Consider the following 25,422-nt stretch of genomic DNA (forward strand, 5'->3'; position numbering starts at 1 on the left):
CTAGCCTGGGCTACATAACCAGACCCTGTTTGGAAGGAGAGGGGAGGCAACAAGAAAGAAGCATCAGTTCATGGCTCCACGGGCAGCTGAGGGGAAAGGAGCCGGCAGCCCGGAGCTCTGCTGAAAGCAGAGCGACTTGTAGACTGGCCGGAATGACCCTGGTGCCGGCTGCTGGCGGAGCACCACCCAGAGCAGCACACCAACAGCACCAGCGCTGCAGGCAGTGGAGGCGGAGCGAGGTCCACTGAGGGCAAAACATTTACGAGCTCAAAGGTGACCAGGAAGAAGCACAGTAGTCAGTATCATCAGACCTGCAAGACGGTGGGCTCAGACCGCCCCATTCAACCAAATGGGGATACCAGCCAATAAGACACTCTCCTCCCCCACGTATGAAATTGGTGCCACGGCTGTCACAATATTAGTTTTTAATGTCCAGTATGCAAACAAACAGGGAAACATAGCCTTTACATGGAGGCCATAACAACAAAAATCAAGAAACTATTTGTGAAGAGATGTTAGACTACGCAGGGAAAAAAAAAAACAATAAAAAGCTTCAAAATAATATTGAAAATAGATGGTGTTATAAAAAAAATCCAAAGGTTTTATATAAAGAACCAACAAGGTATGAGGATGTCGTCTCCCCCGGGAGAAGAACGTTCCTAAAGGGAAATCACTGAGAATAACGAGGAGGACCTGAAGCCAGCGGCAGGCTGTGTCCGAAATAAGAGCCATTATTGGTGCTCAACAAGAGATCTGAGCCTGGGCTGGAGAGGTGGCTCAGCGGTTAAGAGCACTGACTGCTCTTCCAGAGGTCCTGAGTTCAATTCCCAGCAACCACATGGTGGCTCACAATCATCTGTAATGGGATCTGGTGCCCTCTTCTGGAGCATCTGAAGACAGCTCCAGTGTACTCATATAAAGAGATCTGAAGGGTCAACGAACTTCAAGATACTTCCATGGAGATTATGCTGCCTAAAGAAGGAAAGTCAACAGTGCTTCTGAGAAACAGACAGCACCAAGTGCAGCACCACAGGCACAGTGAGCATCCTGAAGAGGAGGAGAGAAAGGAACGGGCAAAGGACTCAGATTGTGACGACAGGCTCCTAACAGACCTGCCTATCCAAGAAGCTTCCTTACCTCCAATACAGAAACACGGATTCCGATACCTCACCAATTTATGGCTGAAAGTCAGAGACAAAGACAAAAATCTTAGAAGCAGCAGAAGGACAATGATGTCTCTTACAGGGACCCCCCCCCCAGTAAGATGAGCCACTGACTTCTCATCAGACACAGAGTTCAGAGGGCAGGGGAGTGGCATTCAAAGTGCTGAAAGGAAAAATAACTGTCAGCCAGGAGGCAGCCCCTAAGACAGCTTTTTACACAAGGAGAAAACAAAGTCCCCAGATAAACAAGAACTGGAGAAACTGATGCTTTCCAAGTGGAAATCAAGTGACATCAGAGGTCATGTAAATGCGAGTAACAAGAATGAAGTACACATAAAGGAAATGATGCATATTGCTCCAAAAACATACAAGGGTACTGGGCATGGTGGGTCCCACCTGTAATTCTAGCACTGAGGGCAGATGCTGAGGACAGCCTGGGCTGCATTGGAAAACAATGTTTCAAGAAAAAAAATTCCCTTTGTTGCGCCCGCGTGCAACACACACACACACACACTTTTCTTAACTGGCTTATAAAGGAACTACAGAAAAACAGTATGCTATGGTGCTATTTGGGGTATTTTAACATGCCTTCCATAATACAGCCACCAAAGCAACACAGGAGGAGAGTACAGCCTGGCTGTGATAACTCAATTCCCCAGAGAGAAAAGAGAAAAGCCAAAACTCATTAAGAAGGTCGACACAGTAACTTCTCCTTTCTTCCCTCATCCTCTCGGAAAGGAGTAAAATCTATACAAAGTAACCATTCAAAGACACATGGTTAGACTTGTAACACCCGTAAACAAAATGCTACTCAGTCCTCACACCACCCGAAGAGGGAGGGAGGAATTTCACAAGTATTTCCGTATCTCATCAAAACGAAGTTAGTACAAATGTAAAAGATCCTGACAAGTTCAAATCTGTACTGTTCGCCTTGGAAAATCCACCAAGAAAAATAGTTATCACTATATAGTTAAAAATCACTAAAGGAATTAAAACACCGCAGTATTAAAATATTCACTTAGTATTAAAAACTATAAAAGAGCAGGAACACACGAACAACAAAAAGAACGACATAGGCCAAACCCAGCAAACATCAGTCAGACAATAGGGCAGAGAGTGTTATGGTTTTAGTACAACGTTTATTTATCTACTCCTGTGAGGGAGTGGTGCCCGGGTGAGGACCAGTGGTCAGGATGTAGGAGTCGGTTCTTTCCTCCCATCTCATGGGTTCCTAGGATCAAGCTGAGGTGGCCAGGCTCGTCGGCAAGCACCTCATCCCAGCATAACGGCCTCCCCGGCCCTATGGGGGTTTTTGTTTGTTTGTTTTGGGTTTTGTCTTGTTTTGAGACAAGATCTTGCAGTGCAGCCCAGGATGTCCTTGAACTTGCCATCTGCCTGCTGCTCTTCCAAGCACAAGCACAGGGACCCACAGAGGCTGTGCTAACATAGAGGATGCCACAGCACAGCTGTGGGGTAGGCCCTCGACTCAGCACCGTGGGCAAGAGCAAAGCGTCAAACCGTCAAGGCCTGAGCATCAGAGTGAACCCAGTCTCAAGAGAAAAAGGGAAAAGAAGGCTGGGAGGCAACTTGGTGGGTGTGTGTCCCAGGCACAAGGCCCTGGGTTCATTCAATACTGGGCAGGCAGGGGCCCTTCGAAGAACAAAAATGTCACAGGAGGCATTTTATAATAACAGAAGAGCCAGTCATTAACAATGACATACGCACCTAACAACTGCTCTGGAATCAAGAAAGCGACACCTGACAGATATGAACGAATTGACAAGTATTTGGAAGTTTCGATGCCACCTTTCAAAATGGATACAACTGAGCAGACCAAACAGGAGTTAAGAGAAGACCACAGCACTGCTGTCAACCTCGACCCAACAGACACCCACCTCCCCTCAACAGTGAGACACTCCTATCGCAGCAAGGACCGTCTCCTGGAGGGACCCCTCGGGAGAGGTCCCAGAACAGGCTTCACATTGGAGGATCTAAATGAAGGATCTGAATGAATTGTAGAATTCTCTACAATTACCATGGATCGTAACAGAAGCCTACGGAGAGATTGAGGGGTTCACAAACAAAGGTTGCCATGTATTATTATTCAACTGTGAGTGGGCCAAAGAAATTTTGAAGAAAACAAGAAAACACTGTAAGGTAGAAAAAAAAAAGCACAGCATTCCAAAACACACAAGAGGTCAGTCCACCATCGCAGGGGGAGTCACGGCTGTAAACGCAGCCATTTCAAAGTACGATAGGAAAATAACTGAAATCAATACCCCCTCCACGCAAAGGCCCCAGAAGAAAGTGCCACCTAAGGCAAGAGCAGGCAGAAGACAAATAATCAGGGGTGTGTGGAGGACAGGGTGCGGCTAAAGTGGAATTAAGTAAACTAGATAAAGAAAAATCAACAAAAGGAAAAGTTGGCTCTTCGAAAAGATCAGCAAAATTGACGAAGCCGTAAGGAGAGAAGTGAAGGACAGAGATGGGACTAAAATCACCAGGACAAAGAATAAAAAAATAAAATAAAGAATACGGGTACCCAGGACCCGTAAAAAAGGATTTAAAAAGAACACTGAGAAGAGTGGTTTCCCCACAGCTGGAGATGTCTGTTGGGATGAATATGAAACCAAGCCACAGCCACGAAGGAGGAAGGAGGTGACAGAGAAGCCACAGGGGTTCAGAACCAGGGGGAGCTGACAGCCCAAGGGAAACAAGCCTACAAGGAAACCAAACCAAAATTCTAAAGAGCACTTGGCAGCAACTCTTCCCAAACACTTAGGAACAAACTTCATCATCCAGGATTGGGAATAATACCAGCCTAGATTTAGGATATTCTAAAACCAAAGCCACCAAGAAAAAAGGACTCCAGACCCAACCTTTTCCTGAGTAGGGATATTAAAAGTCCTCAGCATAAGATCTCTCTCTCTCTCTCTCTCTCTCTCTCTCTCTCACACACACACACACACACACACACACACACAAAGTTCCATAAAAACAGAATAAAAGGCAGTCACGTCCACAGACAGCACAGCGCCTAGAACTCACACACTCATGTCCACAGACACTGTGCAGTGCCTAGAACTCACACACTCATGTCCACAGACACTGCACAGTACCTAGAACTCACACAGTCATGTCCACAGACAGCAGTGTTGAGCCAAGGTCAGTGCCATTCATGACAGCAAAGCAATGCCCCTCAGCTCACACAAGCATTAAAAGGCAACTGCAAAAAACCAGAAGTCCTCAGTAAAGCCAAGAGCAGAACACACACATCTTGTCTAGTCAGTCAGGGTATCAGAAGACTGGAAGGAAGAAACAAACGTTGTTGCAGGTGACGACCTTTCAGGTGGACAATCTCTAGAGGTCTAGAAGTACAGGAACCGGTGTCGGAGCCGACAGAGTTCAGCAAGGCTGCAGCAGAGATCACACTGGCAAATCCAGTGTTCCTTCTACAGAATAGCAATGAACACCTGAAGAGGGGATGAGGGTAATAACTCCACTAGCACACCATCAGTAGGAATAGCTTGTGATAAGAGCAAAGTTTGTAATCTTGAATTCTCCACATCCATTCTTCTTTTCTTTGGTCCACCCCTCCCTTGAAATCAGCAGGTTCTAAATAGTCCAGGCCGAGAGCAGAGGGCTGTGGGCTAATAAGTGTGTCCTGCCGTGAACAGGCCATGCGTGGAGACGCGCCTCGTTAGGTGGACGTGTTGGCAGAGGGAGACGATTCAGGGTGAAATGGAGCCAGGGTCTCAGTAGTACGTACCCAGGTAGGGCCGCCTGGGGGGCACTCTGAGTTCTTCATCCTTACTGTCTGTGGCTACATTTAAAGAGAGAAAAAAACAAAAACAAAGAAAGGAGACAAAAACAGACTGGTTTTAACACTGGGAAGCGGGAATTTCCTAATCAAGTTGTTGTGCTTCTTAAAACAAACAAACAAACAAAGGACAACATCAAAACCACATCCAAGCAGGGAGGTAGATTTTTGTTACTTTGTGTTCAAAAATCCACTTGCTGAACTGTTCTCCAATCTACTCTTCTAATAATATCCTGAGACAGTAAACAGAAGAATGGGGTGGGGAGGGGGTAAGGGGAGGGGAGGAGAATGAGGAGGGAGGAGGGGAGGGGGAAATGCCCACCAAAATGTATGCCCACACATTCTCACTTCTTTCCTACAGTCAAGGGACATTAACAACCACTTTAGGACAAGCCCCAATTCTCAGGTCCCCAGGCAGCCTGGGGTTGAGAACAGTTAATCCAGGGCTGAAGTGTTCTCTCAGGCTACATGGCACAGTAGTTCTAGAGTTCCCACAGCAACAGGTCCACTGCCAAAGGGCAGCCAGTTTAACAGAGAATATGACCGGTGTGTAGCAGAGACATCATGATGAAGACACTCAGCCTGCCTGGGCAAACATCTCACCTGGAACAGGCAGGACATCAAAAAACCATCAACAGGTTATATTTTAACCTCCCAGCTAGCTAGCCCTGCACCGGGTCAACAGCCCACAGCACTCCATGCCAGGGCACCTCGGGTCATTTGGCAGACTCTCTCTTTCTGGGGTTTAAATTGTTGAGGCAGATCTGAGGTCATCACAGGCTGAGTCCCTACCAGCATTGTGTGGAAGTAAATGGCTCAGAGTTAACAGTAGAGGTGCTTCCTGTGAGGCGCTGCTGTGGAGGAGTGGGGACCTGTCACCAAATCTATAGTTTGCAGGCCACAGGCACCACACCTCCTGGCGCCCCCTGTAATTCGGGGCAATTTTACTCACATCTCTTTTAAGGATCACGACCCGAGAATGCAGAAAGAGAGAGAGAGAACATGCTGGAACATTTGGACACAAAATATGTGGACAGAGCAAAGGCCCAAGGGTAACAACGGGCGGGGTTGTGCAAGCCCTGTCATGTCGTTGGGCACCCAAAGTTCCTAAGGTCTCCTGTCTCTACAGTCAGCCAGGCTTAGCATTGAAAACTGCTGTGTACAGAGCAGGCAGACGAGAGAAAGTCCCGTGCTGAGGAAAGCATGAGATATCTCCAACCGTCACTCATCTCCACAGATTTGTTCCATTCTCTCTGGGCATGTGTGTGTGTGTGTGTCTGTGTGTGTCTGTGTGTGTGTGTGTCTGTGTGTGTGTGTGTGTGTTTGTGGCCCCAGAAATGGCTGGATGCTCTGCATCTGGAAGTGTAACTTGTGTGGAGTGTAACTTGAGATATTGCTTTGTGTCTTGTCTGTGCCTGTCTCTCTTCCCCCACCCCACAACACCCCCTCCTCAGATGGCTATGTGACTTCTAAGGCCAGATTGCAAGAAAGACACAGCCCCGGTTGTTTTCTCCCTACCTCAGATTTAGGGTAATCTGTGAAGGTGAGGCCTAGTGCTCATGTGGGAATTCTGAAGAAGCTGATTCTGGTGAGCCCTGTTTCCCACGGCTCAGGGAAAGGCAGATCTGCACAGTGGGAAAACCCAGGCTGGCACGTACATAACGGGCTGTGGACAGTGGCTGCAGGTCAGACGGATGGAGAGGGCAGCTCAGGGGATAAAACTGAGGTGAGCCAAGCTTAGAACTGGGGTGAGATGCAGCCTGATACACACACTCCTCCTGTGACAGGAGCACAGTGCAGAGCCATTGGGAAGGCAACTTTCTCACACAACACCCAGTAACAATTTACCCTTGTAAGGTTCACAGCTCAATTGCTTTTACACACTCACAGATGGGCAATCACCATGACTACCAATTTAGAACATTTTCATCACAATGAAAGAAACCTTTACCTATTAGTATATTCTACCCATCTACCCCAGAAAGTCCCAATCTGGGGCTCTGGGGCATAAGAGTGGAGACATGTGTCAGACAAATTCAACCTGACTCTGAGGCACAATTCTGTCAAAGAACTACTAAGAGCCATTTAAAATGGAAAATGCACTGTAAAGCAAAATTTAAATTAAAAAAAAAAGTAAATTAGAAACAAAATTACTCAAATGAACACATGTATCCAGTCGGTGAGCATCTGGGAGAAGGCTCCTGGGGGCTCTGGGGCTCTTCTCCACCAGAAGATGGCCTAGTCACTGAGCCCTGAGTGTGTAACCCTGCAAGCTACCCACTGTTCCAGCAACCACACTGCTGGCATTGTTATCCTCACTTACGACAGCAGCGTGGGCGCTGGCACACATCCCACAGTACTTGGGGTTCCTGAGAAACATGGTCAGGACACAGGTGGTGGAAGAGCAGAGCCATGTTTGAAGCTCAGATGCTCTCGTCCCAAAGGCTCAGCAGGAGGAATATGAACAGAGACAAAGGCTCAACATCCAAAAACAGACCTCCCGCCTCAAACCACCAAAAAATAAATAAATAAATAAAATAAAAAAAAATAAAAAATGACACCTGTCCTGGTTGGTTTTGTGTGTCAACTTGACACAGGCTGGAGTTATCACAGAAAAGGGAGCCTCGCTTGAGGAAATGCCTCCATGAGATCCAGCTGTAAGGCATTTTCTCAATTAGTGATCAAGGGGGGAGGGCCCATTGTGGGTGGTGCCATCCCTGGGCTGGTGGTCTTGGGTTCTATAAGAAAGCAAGCTTGCAGGAGAAGCAAGCCAGTAAGCAACATCCCTCCATGGCCTCTACATGAGCTCCTGCTTCCTGACCTGCTTGAGTTCCAGTCCTGACTTTCTTTGGTGATAAACAGCAATGTGAAAATGTAAGGTGAATAAACCCTATCCTCCCCAACTTGCTTCTTGGTCATGAAGTTTGTGTAGGAATAGAAACCCTGACTAAGACAACACCCAGGACCGGTGCCAGTGATATCCAATACTAGAGTCCTGGTAAGACACAATCCACTGTAGTTCACAGCAGTGGTCCTGTAGTCCAAAGACTTAGTGCTTCCACCCCAAGCGCTCCCACTGAACAAGTGGGCACCAGTACGTATAATACAAGCAGCCAAGCGGGACACATCATGCCACCAACCACATTGGAATATATACATCAACTTAATGTAAAATCACCACTGCAGCTCCTAAGCAGTCAGCTGCAAACTGGTGGAGACGACCTCCATTTCCTCCACACACCAAACCCCTGGTAACTCAGGGAGTGGACATGGAGCCTATGGCCAGAGGTGCTCTAGCAAACACATGCACAAACACAGTGCAGTCCTCAATGATAAAGGTCTCCTCCGGTGCCAACAACCCCGACATCTGTGTCCTGATAGCCCAGAAAGAACTCCTAGGACTAGTCAACCTCTCGATCCAGCTACTTTTAAAATTCTTTTCCAGGACAAAAAAGACAGAGAGGCATCAATTGCTATGGATGCCTACTGAAGTATCTACCTCAGAACCTCCTGGAGGCCTTCAGGAGTCCCCAGCACTGGCCTGCTGTTGCTGCAGAGTGCTGGAGGGCCACATGGAGTCGGACACCAACAGATAAACCACAGTTGATGGTGGACAGTGCAGGGAGAAAGGGGGCTGGAGAGGGGTTCTAAATCAAGAGTAATTAATGTTAAAAAGAGAAAGACAAACACATCAGTCCAACTATGGAGCAACACGGGCCACCAGCCCCCACAGAACACCCGTGCGCAGACCCTGATTCAAGGGAACCAAGTAGCCAAAAGTCAGAATAAATCACCAGAAACTTCCACACAAATTCAACATCTGGTTGTATGGAATTGTGCACGTATGTGGATGGTGTGGTTATTTTAGCTGTTTCCTGCATTACAGACTGGAGCAGTGGTTCTCAACCTACTAATGCTGAGACCCTTCAATACAGTTCCTCATGTCGAGGTGACCGCCCCAACATAAAGTTATCTTCAATCTCCATAACTGTAATTTTGCTACTGTTATAGATTGTAATGAAAATATCTGTGTTTCCCCATGGTCTTAGGCAACTCCTGTGAAAGAGTCCTTTGACCCCCAAGGGGGTCACAAATCACACATCCCGAACTGCTATTCAAGAGATATATTTGCTTCATTTGTAAATGCAGTTATGTCTGGGGTTTGCCTTGAAACATGCCTGACTGAGCTATAGCCACTTAACAGCAGACGATCTGTCTAGCATGAACAGACCTGCGTTCCAATCCTCGCAGGGTTGGGGGTTAGGGTTGGTTCACGGTGTGAGCTCAATCACAAATAGGCTTCCTTAGACTCTCTCTCCACTTTTATAAATGTTAGTGATTTTACATACTAAAGCTGAAACTGAAAACCAAAACATACCCAGCACCCACAGGACACGCCCACTACCCACGGGGCCCAGAAGCACAGAGCACGTGCCTGGCAGGAAGGGACTTGACACTGTCCCACGGGGCCACCCTTGCCCCCTTGCCTCCCCCTTAGAGCCCTCATTCTAATGAGCAGAGGGAGGCTGGAAAGAAAGTCTCATGGAATGTGTGGCATTTCTAAGTTTGATTCTACTTTTGGAAATTACAGACTTTGTTATAAGTCACCGTCAGTAAAAGAAAAACTCAGAAAATGTGCCAAAATGTTCAAAATAGTCACAGGGGCCAGTTTTACTTCATCTACACCTCAGTCTTCCTCAAAGTCTACCGTGAGTCTACACAGTGCATGTTCTTTATAGTAAGACACAAATCTTGTATTTGATATTTGAGATCTCTCTCTCTCTCTCTCTCTCTCTCTCTCTCTCTCTCTCATGTTTTGATAAAAGAGTTTACTGTGTAGTCCTGGCTGGCCTGCAATTTGCTTATATATCAAGCTAGCCTTGAACTCAGATTTTCCTGACTTAGCCTCCCAAGTCCTGGGATTAAAGGCCTGTTAAAGGCACATCCAGCTTCTCTGTTTCTTCGTTCTGTTTTACTTTTAATCTTAACTGACAAATTGAATCAGTACCACTAAAATTTAAAGCATAATATTAAGAAAACTGGAAAAATTTTAAGCTTTTGGGTTTTTTGGTTTTGTTTTTGGTAGATGGGAACATTAAGTTAGAACTATTTTACAATGTCCTCAACCAGGTACAGTAGCACAAGTCTTTCTTGGGAGGCAGAGGCAGGAGGATCTCTGTGAGTTCATGACCAACCAGCCCAGACTACACAGCTAGTTCCAAAACAGCCAGGACTACATAGAGGGATTCTGTCTCAAACAAAAATATCTTCATAAGGTTAGGGAGATGCCCAGTGGGTTCAAACATTTTCTGTGCAAATGTGAGGGCCCATGATCTATTCTCCAACACACACAGGCAGACACCATGGCTGTACCAGTCAAGCTGAAAACAGCGAGCTCCAGGTTCCCCAGGAGACCCTGCCTCAGGATATCAGTGCAACAGCGGACACCTGCCGTAGCTTCTTTTATGTCCACTTGACACAAGCTAGAGTCATCTGAAAGGAGGGAGCCTCAGCTGAGAAAATGCCTCCATAAGATCCAGCTCTAAGACATTTTCTTAATTAAATGGATGGATTGGAGAGGACCCCTTGTGGGTAGTGCCATCCCTGGGCTGGTAGTCTTGAAATCTATAAGAAAGCAAGCTGAGCAAGCCAGGGAAGCAAGCCAGTAAGAAACATCCCTCCATGGCTTCTGCATCAGCTCCTGCTTCCTGACCTGCTTGAGTTCCAGTCCTGACTTCCTTAGATAGTAAACTGTGATACAGAATAAACCCTTTCCTTCCCAACTTGCTTTATGGTCATGGTATTTCATCATAGCAATAGTAACCTTAACTAAGACAACATTCAAAGTTCTTCACCAGCCTGGCGGTGGTGGCGCATGCCTTTAATCCCAGCACTTGGGAGGCAGAGGCAGGAGGATTTCTGAGTTCGAGGCCAGCCTGGTCTACAAAGTGAGTTCCAGGACAGCCAAGGCTACACAAAGAAACCCTGTCTCAAAAAAAAAAAAAAAAACAAAACAAAAAAACAAAAAACAAAGTTCTCCACTGACCTACACATACACATAACACATATACAAAGTTTTTCAACTTTTTAACATTTATCTGTGTACATATATGCATATGTGTAGTATGGCACACGTGCCAAATGTGGAGGGGTCATTTCTCTCCTTCTACCGTATGGGCCCCAGGGGATCAAACTCACGTTGTCAGGCTTGACAGCAAGTTCCTTATTACTAGCTCTTCATAAATCACCTTCCCAATCATAAACTATCTGAATTGTGCTCATGAGACTCCCAGTGCTACCAGTCCGTATTTACTCTTGGATGGTGCCCAAAGGTCTCTTAGAAGTCACCGACCTTCTGTGTAAAACACAGCTGCTGACAAGAAAGTGAGGTGTCTCCTGGGCCCCGGGACCTCGGCAGCTGCAGAACTGGGTGGCTGTGGGCTGGCAGCAGAGTGCATTCTGTTTTTTTCCATACACACCACCCTCATCAGCCTTCTGACAGATGGTAGGAAATGGACCCACACATGTCATTAAAGCTATTCTCAGGAATACACTAAGACCAGTGTCTTAAACAAAGCAGATTTGAAGCCCTGTAAATATGAACTGGACTCAAAACAAAGTGCTAAAGATGTAAATATCAAGAATTCTCAGGAGTGTGGGGTAGTATATGCCTTTAGTTCCACCATTTGGGAGGCTAGTTCTAGGCTAGCCTGGTCTATATGGTGAGTTCTAAGACATCTAAGAACCTCTCTAAAAGTAACGACAACAACAATTATAACAACGATAGCAGCAAAAATAAATAATTCTCCAACAAGCACCACTGCCCCGTGATAGGTGGAGAGGTCTAAGGCCCAGTAACTTGGGGTCAGGGGTGAGTCCTCTATCCCTTGAAATTAAATTAGCCACAAGGGAACCAAGAGTAATGTTCTTCCTCAAGATCACCAGTCTTAATCACATCTGCAGAGGCCCTTCCTAAAATAGAGGATATTGCTGGGGTCCCTACTGTGCCCTTAAGGAGGCTCTGATAAAAATTCATATCCCAGTCCTAACCGTGCAAATGGTTTGATTCACTATTTTAGCTAAATCCTAGTTACAAATATATAAGTAGTGCCTTGGAAATTTTACATAGATCACTACCGCACAAGAGAACAGTTGGGCGGGACTCCAGGACCCACGCACTCTCTGGTCTGGACCACGTCATGCTACGGTAGTCAGGTACAATCTTACTCCCTTATCTGCCATCACCTGAAGCGAAGGGGCATGTACAATGTGGTTCTCAATAAATGAACAGTGCTCTAGGACTGCCATGTTGTGTGTAAACCCTCTGTACCTGACAGCTGATATGGGCCACCATCAGAGCCAATGCCTATGGCAGTGGAAGTCACAAACCTGTCCTCACATTTACAGCACAGAAGCATCACAAACCTACAGGGAGCCTCTGGAATCCTGTGTACAACTGTCTCCTTAGCCTTTCGGTATTCCAATGCGTGAGCGTGGTGAGGGACCCACCATCCTGCAGTCAGGATGACATCCTGTTCCCAGTGCAGGCTGAGGCTCAGAGGGGCTCAGAGCTTGCTCTGTAGAAGCTTGGAGCATAGAGAAAGGCAGGTCGTGCTTCTAGGAAGAAGCCCATAGCACCAAGGAGAGCCACAGAGCCTCCGCTCCTCTGCGATATCCTGTCGTGGTAGGATTCTCAGTATTATCCACACCAACACTGGTGTCAAGTTCACGCTGGGAGGACGTGGAATAGACACTCAGGGGAGACTAGGAAAGATAATAGCAATAGGAAGAATGGGTGAGGACACACCAGAAGAGACACGTGAGCTCTCATCCTTACAGGCTTCTCCCCAAAACCAGGTGTGGCCACTCTCTGTGACGACCCAGATGTCATCACCTGTGGAACTAAAACCAGGTAGAAACAGACACAGAAGGGTCCTGTTAATGGGGAGAAAATAATGATCAAAGATATAGTAAAAACACCTCCTGGGCAGTCCCCAAACTAAGCACTAAATACTTCTTCTATAAGCAAGATTCAAAATACACACACACACACAGAAACACACAAACTAAATCCAGAGATAGTGCTACTACTAGTCATTAATGAAAAGACAAAAAGAAAGGCATTTTGCTGGGTATGGAGGTGTGTGCCTACTTAGCACCGAGGAAGCTGATGCAGGTGGACTGAGAATTTAAAGGCCAGCATGAGTTATGGAGCAAGAATTAGTGTCAAAGAAAGGAAAAAGGAGAGAGAAGGAGGAAGAGACTTAAAATGAGGAGGGGGTGGAATTAAACTCTCCTGCCAGCCTACAGTGACCACAGAGTACCACATCAGAAAGCATTTGTGAAGCCAAAGACAGCAAGTGGTCAGTGTTTTCTGAGCCATCCGGGATCCTCAGACCACAGAACACACACACCTTAATGTATGAAGGCCACCTTAAGGTGTGGCTTTATCCCCCAGCTACACATCTTCTCCAACAAGACCACACCTCCTGATCCTTCCTGAAGAGTTCCACCAAGCAGGAAACACGTATTCAAACATACGAGCCTATGGGGGTCATTCTCATCCAGACCACTACCGCATCTCAGTTCATCAGCTAGCGGGACAGTATTGCAGAATGGTAGGTGCTGCTGCTCTTGAAAGGAGACTCTTCCGTTCATCGAAAGAGAGCCCCTCTAATACCGAGTCCAGTGCATAGTCTTTCTTCTATCACTTACAGTACTGATGTGCTTAAAAAATATCACTGTATATATTCTAAATTTCTATTATTTTGTATAGCTATTTTTTGTATGCGTGTGTATAGTATGTATGTGTGCTTATATCTGTGTGTGTGTGTGTGTGTGTGTGTGCACATGCTTACATCAAGGGTTGACACTGGCTGTCCTCTTAGATCTCTCTCTCCTTCACCACCTTAAGTAGGTGACTGCACGTGTGAAACATTGCTAAAGGGCACACTACTGGGGCTTGAGTCACCTGGCAGAGCACACAGCAATGGCTCTGCCTTCTCTGGGTCTTGTGACAACATGCAGTCAGGGTGTGAGTAAAGGAGTCCAGAAGAACGCTCAAAACCTCACCCATATTCCAGGAAAGACGTCCTTCATTGTTTGAGGCTGTGAAATGGCTAGTCTGTTACAGTATGGAAAAATACAATGACAATACACAAAATCAATTGCAGATACTCGCCCTTCAGTGAAACGAAAGCTGCCCAGGTAACTTTACCTGGCTCTAGCTTAACGAGAGCTGGGCTTGGCCCGTCGGCTGAGCACGGCTTTCCAGAAGCTGGCACGCACACCCACCTGCGAAGGCGCGGCGCTTGGCGTTCAGCTCGTTGGCCACGCGGACCTCGGTGCAGAGTTTCAGCATCAGCAACATCGTAAGGATCATGACTATGCTCTGCCACAGCAGCGGGGACTCGAAGTGCCTCCCAAACCTAAGGGACGGAGAGAGAGCCGCCATCAGGAAGGGAGCAGACGCCAGCCAGCCCCTGCCAGGCCCTCCACAGCCTCTCCTCAGCCAGGCCTGAGCTGCGATGGGAAGCCCAGGGGATGATCTCGTGCATGCATCACAGTTTTGGAACTTGCTTGCCCTTGTCCTCCATGGTTTGTGTGGGACTGGGGAAGGGCCAAGGGAGCCAGGCCAGGCTCTGCGAGGACCCTGGAGCACTAAGCTCACTGTGCCTGCCCTCTATGGACTCTGTGACCCAGTCACAGACACCCCACTCAGGGCCACATATTGCTATGAAAGGACCCAACATACCTCCCTCCCTCTTGTCCAAGTCTAATCTTAACCAGGCAAGAGACTATTTCCAGACCACAGTAGCCCTGCTTCCTGCTCGGTGAGCAAGTATCTGTGGAAGACATGTAGCCTGGTGCTAAATTTTATATCCATCCTCCACTAACAAGAAAAGGCAGCCAGAGCTAGCCCCACTAAAGATCCTTCCTCCACCCCAGGCCTCCTAACCCAGGGCCCCTTTCCCTCCCTGGCTACCCCTCCCCCAGGCACTCTAGTGGCTCCCACTAGTGTTGAATATTTCATCAGCTGGGCCAGCTTTGGAGGGCAGAACTGCAATTCAGCAACCAACAGGGCCTGTGGATAACACCCTTGGCAGATAGATCCGAATACCACCAGAGTGCAGCACGCAGACAAGCCAACACAGCTCACCTCCAAAGGCAGGTCCCAACGCAGCCGGAACCCCAGCCCATTAAAGCACAAATGCAGGCTGGGATTGGCCACAGAGTTTGTTTGGCCTGAAAGTTATTTCCAAGACCTTAATAAGTGGTTAGCACATGAAAGTCAAAAGACTCTACACAGCAGCCTGAAAGCTATGAGTGTATGCGAGGATCGCAGCCTTCTCTCCTGTCTGTGGCCCGGCACTACACAGGTCTCCTGGGACAGAAGCTACCTCCAGGGCTGAGGAGGGCAGCCAGTAAAACTTGCAGCTCCTGAAGCCGTACACAGGAGGGACACAGGGAAATAGTAGCACTGATTCATCTCCAGCACCAAGCCTGCTCAGGGACACTGTCTAGTACCCATGCAGCTACTACTACAGTAGGAACTTGCTAAAAATCAGTCCACACATGAAAGCCAAGCAGTATTTCACATGTCAGGTGTATGGTGTACTCCTATACACCCACACTTGGGAGACTGAAGGGGCAGAATCATAAGGTCATGGCTAGCTTGGGCCACATAGCAAGTTCCAAGATTTAAGAGAACCATAAAGTTTTAAGAGAAAAGCATTTCACAGAACTCTATTTGAAATGTGACAGCAATTGGTAAAAGAGCAGTTGGAGACAGAGAAACAACCTCGCCTGTGTCTCAAAGAGTGTGTCTGCCAGACCTGTGAGGAAAGGCTGTATGTAAGCTGTAACACCTAAAGCACGCAACTCCTTTAACTAACCTGAAAGCCCCCCTTCAGTTCCTGAAAGTTATGTCTACAAACAATTCACGATCAGAATCGTGACCAGCTCAAGGGCCTTCAGAGAGCTCTGGGCATTTTCTAGACAGATGCCCACGGGGTGTGCCACTACCCAGAGAAGCAGAGCCAGCAGGGAGGGCATGCTGCAGGCGAGGGAGCCTCTGCAGTCAGGGCAAGTCTCAGCTTCCTGCGGGGTGGCAAGCCAAGCCTGGAAATTCCAAGTGCACGATAAGTCTTCTGTACAGGTTTCAGGGCTCAAATGTCCCCCGTGAGTTCATAAGCTCCTCAGACTAAGCAGCTGTGTGAGGGAGCTTAGGGAGTGGGGAGACAAAGGGAAGGGTGGCCCAGGCACCAAGTGGAGCAGGAGCTGGCACAGGCAGCCAAGCTCTGCTCCGAGGATCTGTCCCTGGATACTCTAGTTACCACACTGACCCCAGATCACGAGCCACCACCGTCTTGGAACCGCTGTGTTTTCCTACAAAAAGTGTAACTCACAACCTTGCAGCTCCTGGTAGACAGAACCAAGCCCTTAGTAGTTCCACGCTTGGAAACCATTCTTCCCCTCTGGCTATCCAGCTGATGATGTGCTCACAGAGGTTACGTGAGGGGGTTAACATGGGAAAAGTGCCACCTCAGCACCATGAAGCCATGAAGCTATGAGGCTGAAGGCACAGCTTCCCAAATAAACTGACTGACACCGGTTACTAAGAAGACTACAGAAAAAAGGTCAAAGTTTCCATCCCTGTGCACAACATCAGAATCAGTCCTAATGAGGTTGATGGTCACAGTAAGGGAGGAGAAAACAGAGTTCCAGGGAGCAGAGCTGAGGATCTGACTGGCTTTATTTATGGGAAGTCAAAACAGGACACAAACTTTCAAAATGCACAACTCTAAATGACCTAAGGGACAAAATAGGAAACAATGCTTAACATAACCAAAAACTATTTTTAAAAGTGCCATTTCTTAGCAAATTAATACTAACAGTCTACTTTAATGACAATTTTGGAATTTTGGGGGTTTTGTTTGTTTTTTGTTTATCAAGACAGGGTTTCTCTGTGTAACCCTGGCTGTCCTGGAACTCACTCTGTACACCAGGCTGGCCTCAATTTGGTTTCTTTAAAAACACAGAAATATGCTGGGCAATGGTGGCACACGCCTGTAATCCCAGCACTCTGGGAGGCAGAGGCAGGCAGATTTCTGACTTCAAGGCCAGCCTGGTCTACAGAGTGAGTTCCAGGACAGCCAGGGCTATACAGAAAAACCCTGTCTTGAAATAAACCAAATCCAAAAAAACCCAAAAACCAAAAACCAAACAAACAAACAAACAAAAACCAAAAAAAAAAAAAAATCCCACAGAAATATAAGAATGTTTTTTGTTTTAATCCCAGGCAGGGATGTGCGGCTGCTTCCAGTTGTCCACAGCTAAATGATTTTGCCAGAAGCAGATCGTTTTTTGTGATTCTGTGACATTTAGAATTCTGGGGACCTTTCAGAGGGTATATAAATAATAGGCCCTAAGAATTGAGATGGGTTGTTGGTTAGTTGCTGTTGGTCACGGTTTGTTAAATAGTCATGCTGAAAGAGGAAGAAATTAGATCTCCTTGGGGCAGTCCCCTATCGAGCACAGGGTTCCTTCCTGCTCCAGATTGTAGGTTAGCAGAATTCTTCTGAGAAGTGGCAACGGCCACCACACAGCGATAGGTGGAGTGGCCAAGGATTCTCATGGAAATGAATGCCAGGGGGCTGGAGAGATGGCTCAGCAGTTAAGAGCACTGACTGTTCTTCCAAAGGTCCTGAGTTCAAATCCCAGCAACCACATGGTGGCTCATAGCCATCCCTAATGGAATCTAACCCCCCTCTTCTGGGGTGTCTGAAGATAGCTACACTATACTTACATATAATAAATAAATCTTTAAAAAAAAAAAGGAATGAAAGCCAGGACTCATCATGAGAAACATGTGCAGGAGTGGGGTGCACAAGGTTGACCAAGTCCAGTCAACCGGACTTGATTGTTTCTATGGACAACTTCTCCAAGTCCCAAAGTAGCAAAAAAGCTTCTGTGGAGGAGGGTACACACCTCTACTGCTACTCCTCACATATCAAAGAAAACTTATCACCATTGTAGCAGAATGTTACCACCTCTCAGATACAGTGTTTCAAGATCACAGCCAAGACCTGCTGCCAACACTGGTAGAGACTGGGCATCTCCACCCTCAGATCTCCAGGACAGGGTGGAGAACTTTGCTCAAGTAGAACCTGGGCACCGGTCTTGCAGCCCCACTCTGGCCCCTTTATTAGATAAAAAATAAAATTAAAAAAAAAAAAAAAGCCTGCAAGCGTTAGATAAAGGGTTACTTGGCCCCAGCTTCCAACATCAAAATTGCAAAATCCTGTAACCCACATTCCATTGAGAGCAGCCTGCTAAAGGTGAATTCTGTAACATGGTGAGGATTGAAAGAAAAAAGGGTTTCACATGAGAGTTTCACAGGTTTCAGAATCCCTAGGTTTGCAGTGAAATCAGTCTCTTCCTGCAAGACTATCCAGCATATGAAAGGAAGAAGGAAGGAAGGAAGGAAGGAAGGAAGGAAGGAAGGAACGAAGGAACGAAGGAACGAAGGAACGAAGGAAGGAACAAAGGAAGGGAGGGAGGGAGGGAGGGAAGGAGGGAGGAAGGAAGGAAGGAAGGAAGGAAGGAAGGAAGGAAGGAAGGAAGGAAGGAAAAGAAAAAGATGAAGAAGTAGGAGGAGGAGAGGGAAAGGAGGAGGAAGAGAAGGAGAAGAAAAGAAGAAGAGGAGGAAGAGGAAGAAGAAGAGGAGGAGGAGGAAGAGGAAGAGGAAGAGGAAGAGGAAGAGGAAGAGGAAGAAGAGGAAGAAGAAGAAGAAGAAGAAGAAGAAGAAGAAGAAGAAGAAGAAGAAGAAGAAGAAGAAGAAGAAGAAGAAGAAGAAAAGATGTCGACGATGAGTTTGGAGGTCTGGATCCCAGTTAATGCTGGAAAACAGCTGAGAATTCTACCTCTACCCCTTTCATAGTTTGGAAGGCTTCCGTCTCACCAGGACCTACTCTCCACACTGGGGGTGGGGTGGGGGCAGGGAGGAGTATGTAAATGGAGAAGGGGTTTATTCCCCTCATTGCTCCCAATGAAGCACCGACTCCACAGCCTTTGGCTGTGTGAAATCTAAGGGGATGCTGAGTGGTGGAACCTTGAGAGGGAAGTCTAGACCGGGGACGCAGAGGCATTGTGGAGAAGCACAGAAGGGCCAGCACATCATTTCGGAGCAGCCGTCTCTATAGAGGGCCAGCTGTGTCCCAGTCACTGTCCAGACTTCTGGCTTTCATCCTGTGAAGATCTGGAAAGATACTTCCCCAATGGAAACACTCAGGAGGGCCATAACCCTCAGCTCCGCCCTTCCTCACAGTCTTCTAGAATGTACTGGGAAACTGAGCCTCTGTGTACAGTGCCCCACAGGAGCCCTGGGTGGCACAGGACATTTTGGGACATGGGTTGTATAGAAGAGACCATTTGCAGACAAGTCTTGGCATGCACAGAAGGCAGCCCAGCCCCCACAGTGGAAAGTATCTGAGGTCTTCCCAGAGGCCCCAGCACAAAAGGCGAGCAGACCGGTCTTGGTTTCCTTTCACACTAGCGCATACAAGGAAAATGGCCTCATTTCTGGTATCTCCAAACCATGTCAGTAGTCCTACTTCAGTACTTGGAGAAAAGTTATTCCTCAATTCCTAAATCTACCTAAGTTAAACAGTGAGGCAGGGCTACACTGGGCAGTCTGCCTGAAATCAAAGGTCCATCCTGTGTACCCAGAGCAACCACTAGTATGAACGCAGTTATAACTAAGGGTCTGCTTCCATTCAACCTTAGATTTAATTAAGGCTGCCTCACAGAGTCCAGCCAGTCACAGCCCAGCTGGGGAAAACCTCCACCTTCCTCTCAGGGGAAAGCACAAGGATGGAATCTTTGAAATGCAAGTCGCCAGCTTTTTTTTTTTTTTAAGTGAGAGCTCAATGACCCTCTTTCCTCAGAAGTCACCTGACCCCAGACAAACAGCAAGGTGGCAGCGATCCACGCTGCCAACTTACTCCACTTCAGAGTCAGCTCACTAGCCAACCTAACTGACACAGGCAAAAGCCCACTCAAGACAAAGGGGGCCCAGTGCTGGGACAGAACACAAAAGTGCAAAAGTGGATTCCCTACTCATAAATTCAGAGTGGACACCTTTGACACCGCTCACCAAACTGTACAAAGTGGGTGTGTTTTATTTAATGTAGATTTACGACATTTATCTCTTTTCGTGTATGTGCACATGTGTCGTGGTGCATGCGTGGAGGTCAGAGGAAAACCAACAGTTGATTCTACCATGAGCCTGAACTCAGGGCTGACAGCAAGCTCCTTTACCCACTGAGCCATCTTGCTGACCCATCAATCAAACTGATTTTAACACTAGCTAGTAGAAACTCAGGCCATTTCCAATGGTAAACAGAAAGTCAAAAGCAAAGGCCTCTGACACCAGCTCTCTGGATCCCCTGCACCCCTCCCCAGCGTCTGCAGGCAGGCAGCTAGCGCCCTTCAGGAAGAGGCACAACAGCCTTCCTATGTGCACAGAGGACTTGGAATTGGCCCAGAAGGAAAATGACAGACATGTTTTATCTTAGTATGCAGTGAGGAAAACTTCTTTTAATTTCCTTTGAAAATTCATCCGACCGTAGTGGCGCCTGAGCACTCGGGAGGCGGAAGCAGGAGGATGTCTGAGTTTGAAGCCAGCTTGGTCTACAGAGTGAAAGCCAGTCTCAAACCAGTCACAAACCCCTCAGATATGTGCAGTTTCAACAATTGTTAAAATAAACTTCAACTTCCTCAACAGAAAGCCAAGGAAAAAGAGGAAGCTGGCTCAAGAAGGGTTAGAAAAACAGACTCCACCTCAGTTTACAGGGAAAAGTCTGACTTCCCACCTAGGATGACACTAGCCACCTAAGTCCAGAAGAAGCTGGCCGTGGTGGCACACGCATTTGATGCCAGCGCTCGGGAGGCAAAGGCAGGTGGAACTCTGAGTTCGAGGCCAGCCTGATCTACACAGCAAGTTCTAGGACAACTAGGGCTACCTAGAGAAAGCTTATGTCAAAACAAACAAAAAGTCAGGAAAAAGATAGCAGAAGGCTTTCCCCACAAGCAAACCAGGGGAGCCTTCCTGTTACTAACTCGCTTTATTACTTTCTTGCCCTGGCACCCCACTCCATACAGTAGAAAGAAAAGGCAGGAATCCAGAAACTGCCCGCAGAGAGACACCAGGATGATCAAACAAAGGTAAAGACACAGTAAACAGATGAGCAGGTCTGGAGATTATATTTGGCTCCCTGCTCCAGCCCTGCCAATCTTCGTGGAAATGCCGTGTCCTAGGAAATTCAGTAATGGCTCAGGCTACTCAAACATCGTAGAAGGGGAGCCTGCTCTTCCAGAGATCTCTCAGGGGAAGTAGATAGTTCCAGTCGCTGCCACTTGAAAACCGTGAGAACAAAGCCAGCAGCAGTCCCAGATAGGAAAGTCTGAACTTACCAGAAGAGTATCCGTAAAATATTGGCCACCAATAGCACCAGGCACACGTGGGTGGAGAAACCGTCGGCGTTCTGAGTTCTCCGGATGTCCCTGTATTGGGGTATGTACGGTACCACCCCTCCGAAGACCATGGCCCCGGCGGCCACCCAGGAAACCAGCTGGTGCAGCGGGACCAGAAGCCAACCCAAGCCTTCCGCTTCCATCGCCAGCACCGAGGCCGCACTGCCAGCCAGCGACGTCCACCTGGGCAAAGCTCCTTTGGGCTCTCTGAGTCCGCAAGCTGACTGTCACCTCCACATGGCCGCCGCTATCCTGCGCAGTCAGCCACCATCCTGACCTGGAAGGAGAAACAAAGGTAAAGCACTGACAGAAGCTGGACCAGGGCGCACCTGTGCCGGACCTGGAGTCTAGGCAGGGCCTGGGAGCGCAGCGCTCCGCACCCACAGCTTCGGAAGCCCAGGATCTCCAGGGAGCGCGGCCGGGATTAGGGGGCTCCCCGCAGAGCCAGGACCCATCCTGCTCCCAGGAAGGCTAAAGAGCTGGCGACGCGTGCCTGGCCCTCTGCCGGCCTCCCAAGTGAAGGGAGGAGTGCACCCCGCCGGGTTAGGGGAAGGAAGGGGCGCACAGCCTCGGCGCAATAGCCGTGGAGGGGTGACACCGCCCCAAAACGGGTTCAACTAGTGGGGGAGGGGTGGACGCGTGGTCTAGAGGGAAGCATAGCAACTCGGACCCTAAGTCCTCAGGGAGTCCTAGGGAGGCTCCGCCCGACAGCGAAGAGCAACCAAAGTGAGCTGAATCCGCGTCCCTTACCAGCCACGCCGCGCCAGTCGGTCTTTCTGTCCCTCAGTCCCAGCCAGAGGAAGCCCCGCCCCATGGCGTCACAATGGAGGTCACGCCCACTCCAGGGTCCCGCGGCTACCCCGCTGGGTCCTAACGCGCGCGCGCACACACACGCGCGCGCTCACGACCGGGTAAGACAGAAGAGGTGGCGGGCACTCATCTCTGTTCTGCTGTGTGTCCCAGATTAGAAAAACCTACGGGGAGGCGCTTTCAGGCCAAGTGACCACGTGAACCGTCTCTAGCTAGCGCCACGCGCAGGGCACAGGATAGATGCCTTACAGAGCCACTAGAAGCTGAAGATGAAATACTGGATGTTGAAAAAAGCTGTCACATCGGCCGGCTCTAGGCCTAGGACGCCATCCTCCCTGATATTCCAGGGGTCTCTGAAAGTCTCTGAGCCAGCCTATGAGGAATTGTTACACACTGTGGCAACACTTACCACGGACTGGAGCTTGGGAGTTCGCTGAACTACTCTGACAGCCCTAGGGGACTTCAGGGCTGGCGTCGGCACGCCACAATTGTTGAGCCGCCTCCTCCATCTGTGAGGTCAGTCCTCCACTGGATGCGCATTTACGGGAAAAGAACTTAGGCACTCCCGAGTACACCTGAACCTCAGATGGACCCTGCTGGGCTGAGCAAACTGAACCAGAAGAACCAGCTGCCTACTGACAGTAGGGACCTATGCAGTGAGGTGCCAGACAGGTGACTACAGGAAACACATCGAACTCTTCCTGACATTCTCCTTCTATGCGGGACATGAGCAGGGCAACCCCCGCCCTACCCCCAGAACACAACTGACCCCCACCCCTCTCACCAGGTATCTTCCCCTTCCACCAGGTCTGGCCCTGTTTCCCACCTGAGCGGTTTGTCTGGGAAATAATTTTAAAACTCACCAAAGATGAATTCCAAACAAGCCTGATTGTCCAGGGGCTTGGAAAAGACAGGAAGAGCCTCTCCTCCAGCGGAGCCCACAGCACCCCCCCCCCCCCAGCCACTTCCTGAGTCGACACACTCAATGCTCAACACCAAGAAGGAACAGGAAGATGAATGAACACAAGGAAGCTCTGGCAGGACTGGGTAAAGGGGAAGAAGTAGGTGTTCTCTTTCAGCACACACCTCCACCCTCTTACACACCTCACCTCACCTCACCTCACCCACACCCACACCCACACCCCTGCCCAAGGCTCCAGAGTCTCCAGGATCGCATTGCCTCTCCTGGTTCACATAACACATGTTAGGATTAACATATGATGTTGAATATTGTCCTGAATATTCCATGGGCTGTGCACACACAAATGGGAGCCTCGTTGCTCAGCATACGCCAGAGGCGCCTCCAGGAGCCCAGACAAATGCACACAATCCCGCATTTTCTGGTCCAGTACTGCACACCATGGTAATCTCTGGTAAGGCAAGCTACCATCTGTAGAGCTGTGGGTGCTTTTTAACATCACCGCGTCTGGGTTCTGAGCGTTGGTCTAGACTCTGTTCAAGGGCCTTCCATTCTTCACAGATGCTCCACTGGCACCGGAATTCCCACATTCCCAAAGAAGGAAGCCAACAGAGCTGTGCAAGGTTGAAGGTCGGCCTGCAGAGATGCTGACAGCTGTGCGTGCTATCACGTGGGGGGACCTTGTTTCTGATGTGATGGCATTGAGCATCTTGAGCTGGCCCCACTCAAGATTGGGTACCACCAGGGAGCCTTGAACCACCATCACAAGCCTCTTCACCAGAGAGAACAGGTTTACGGACACACAGAAGAGAAAGCCAGTGAAGATGGAACAGAGGGAGAGAGGGAGGGAGACAGACAGACAGGCAGGCACTAGCTCAAAATGCATCCTCAGAAACTGAACTGAGCTATGGGTTACCTATATTGGGAGGCTGCCTTTAACTCTGAACACTGCATTTAAGAATGTGTGCATTGCTGGGCAGTGGTGGTGGCTCACACCTTTAACTCCAGCACTCAGGAGGCAGAGGCAAGTAGATCTCTGTGAGTATGAAGTCAACCTGATCTACAGAGCGAGTATCAAGACAGCCAAAGCCACACAGAGGAAACCCTGTCTTTTTTTTTCTTTTTTTTCTTTTTAAGATTTATTTTTATTTATATGAGTACACTGCAGCTGTCTCCAGACACACATCAGAAGAGTGCATCAGATCCCATTACAGATGATTGTGAGCCACCATGTGGTTGCTGGGAATTGAACTCGGGTCCTCTGGAAGAGCTGTCAGTGCTCTCAACCGCTGAGCCATCTCTCCAGCCTGAGAAACACTGTCTTGAAAAATAAAAAAAATAAAACAGGCATACATTCTGAAGATATTTCAACTGCTTTAGGATAAATGAAAAGAAACAAAAATTACTTAAATCTCTACTCTCAAATATTGCCCCCCCCCAAAAGAGTTCTCTTCTGGAACTTTTGAGTGATAATTTTCAATAATACAGAGAGAGAAGGAGATCGCAGGAGAGGAGGGGAGGGGAGGGAGGGTGGAAGACGAAACAGAGAGAAGAGAAACTAACTGGTGCTAAAGGCCTTTTGAAAAGTCATGTGGAAACTTACTGGAGTACGGAAGCTTCCTAAAATGTATACATGTATAAAAACTTAAATGGAGTTACCCTATAAGGGCGTTTCCATATCCCTAGACAGCATACACTACAAAATAAAACTCTAATTGCCAGGAAATTGGTACTTCTTTTTGAGTTGTTGGCCAATGTGGTTCTGTAGACACCCTCCCCCAACATTGAAAGCTATTGCCAATACCCTGGTTACCCTCCAGAACCTAATAGTAAGATACCACATACTCATGTCATAGAACATAAAGAATTTAGCTGTTGAAAGCTCCGTCCCTACTGGCTAGTAATCATAGTGTTATGAAACTTGCAAGCTATGATAAACACCTGCAAGGCCAGACATGCGCACTGGTGTCATGTGTTGCAGTAACCAAATTTCATCAGTGTTTGGAAGAGAAGTCAGCCCTTCTCTGCCCCAATAGGTACAGGACTTATCCGGACACCCAATTCTCAGCACAAAGATTTATTACCCAAGAGGGCCAAGTGAGGGGATGGGGTGGGGGTGGGGGTTACAAAAGCAAGTGCAAGCCAGGAAAGCAAGAGACCAAAGGAAGCAAGAG

At 48.1% G+C, this 25,422-nt stretch overlaps 1 protein-coding gene across 4 annotated transcripts in view; it reads right to left on the reverse strand.

Annotated features, from left to right (window-relative positions):
• Slc66a2 (solute carrier family 66 member 2) overlaps nucleotides 1–21,750 on the reverse strand; it is a 37,175-nt gene extending 15,425 nt beyond the window's left edge. For 2 of the 4 annotated variants that reach the window (XR_007972993.1, XM_052155184.1), the window contains exons 1-3: nucleotides 21,460–21,750; nucleotides 14,278–14,411; nucleotides 4,933–4,986 (exon numbers count right to left, since the gene is read on the reverse strand). Coding sequence is in view for 3 of the 4 variants with exons in the window: in XM_052155184.1 (XP_052011144.1) it covers nucleotides 4,933–4,986; nucleotides 14,278–14,411; nucleotides 21,460–21,662 (391 nt within the window). In the remaining variant the exon portion in view is untranslated. The remainder of the gene's footprint in view (nucleotides 1–4,932; nucleotides 4,987–14,277; nucleotides 14,412–21,459) is intronic. The other 2 variants (XM_052155186.1, XM_052155185.1) reach the window with 1 other exon arrangement.
• Nucleotides 21,751–25,422: the final 3,672 nt, after the last annotated feature.

Source organism: Apodemus sylvaticus, chromosome 13 (assembly GCF_947179515.1).
Source record: "Apodemus sylvaticus chromosome 13, mApoSyl1.1, whole genome shotgun sequence".
Classification (NCBI taxonomy): domain Eukaryota; kingdom Metazoa; phylum Chordata; class Mammalia; order Rodentia; family Muridae; genus Apodemus; species Apodemus sylvaticus.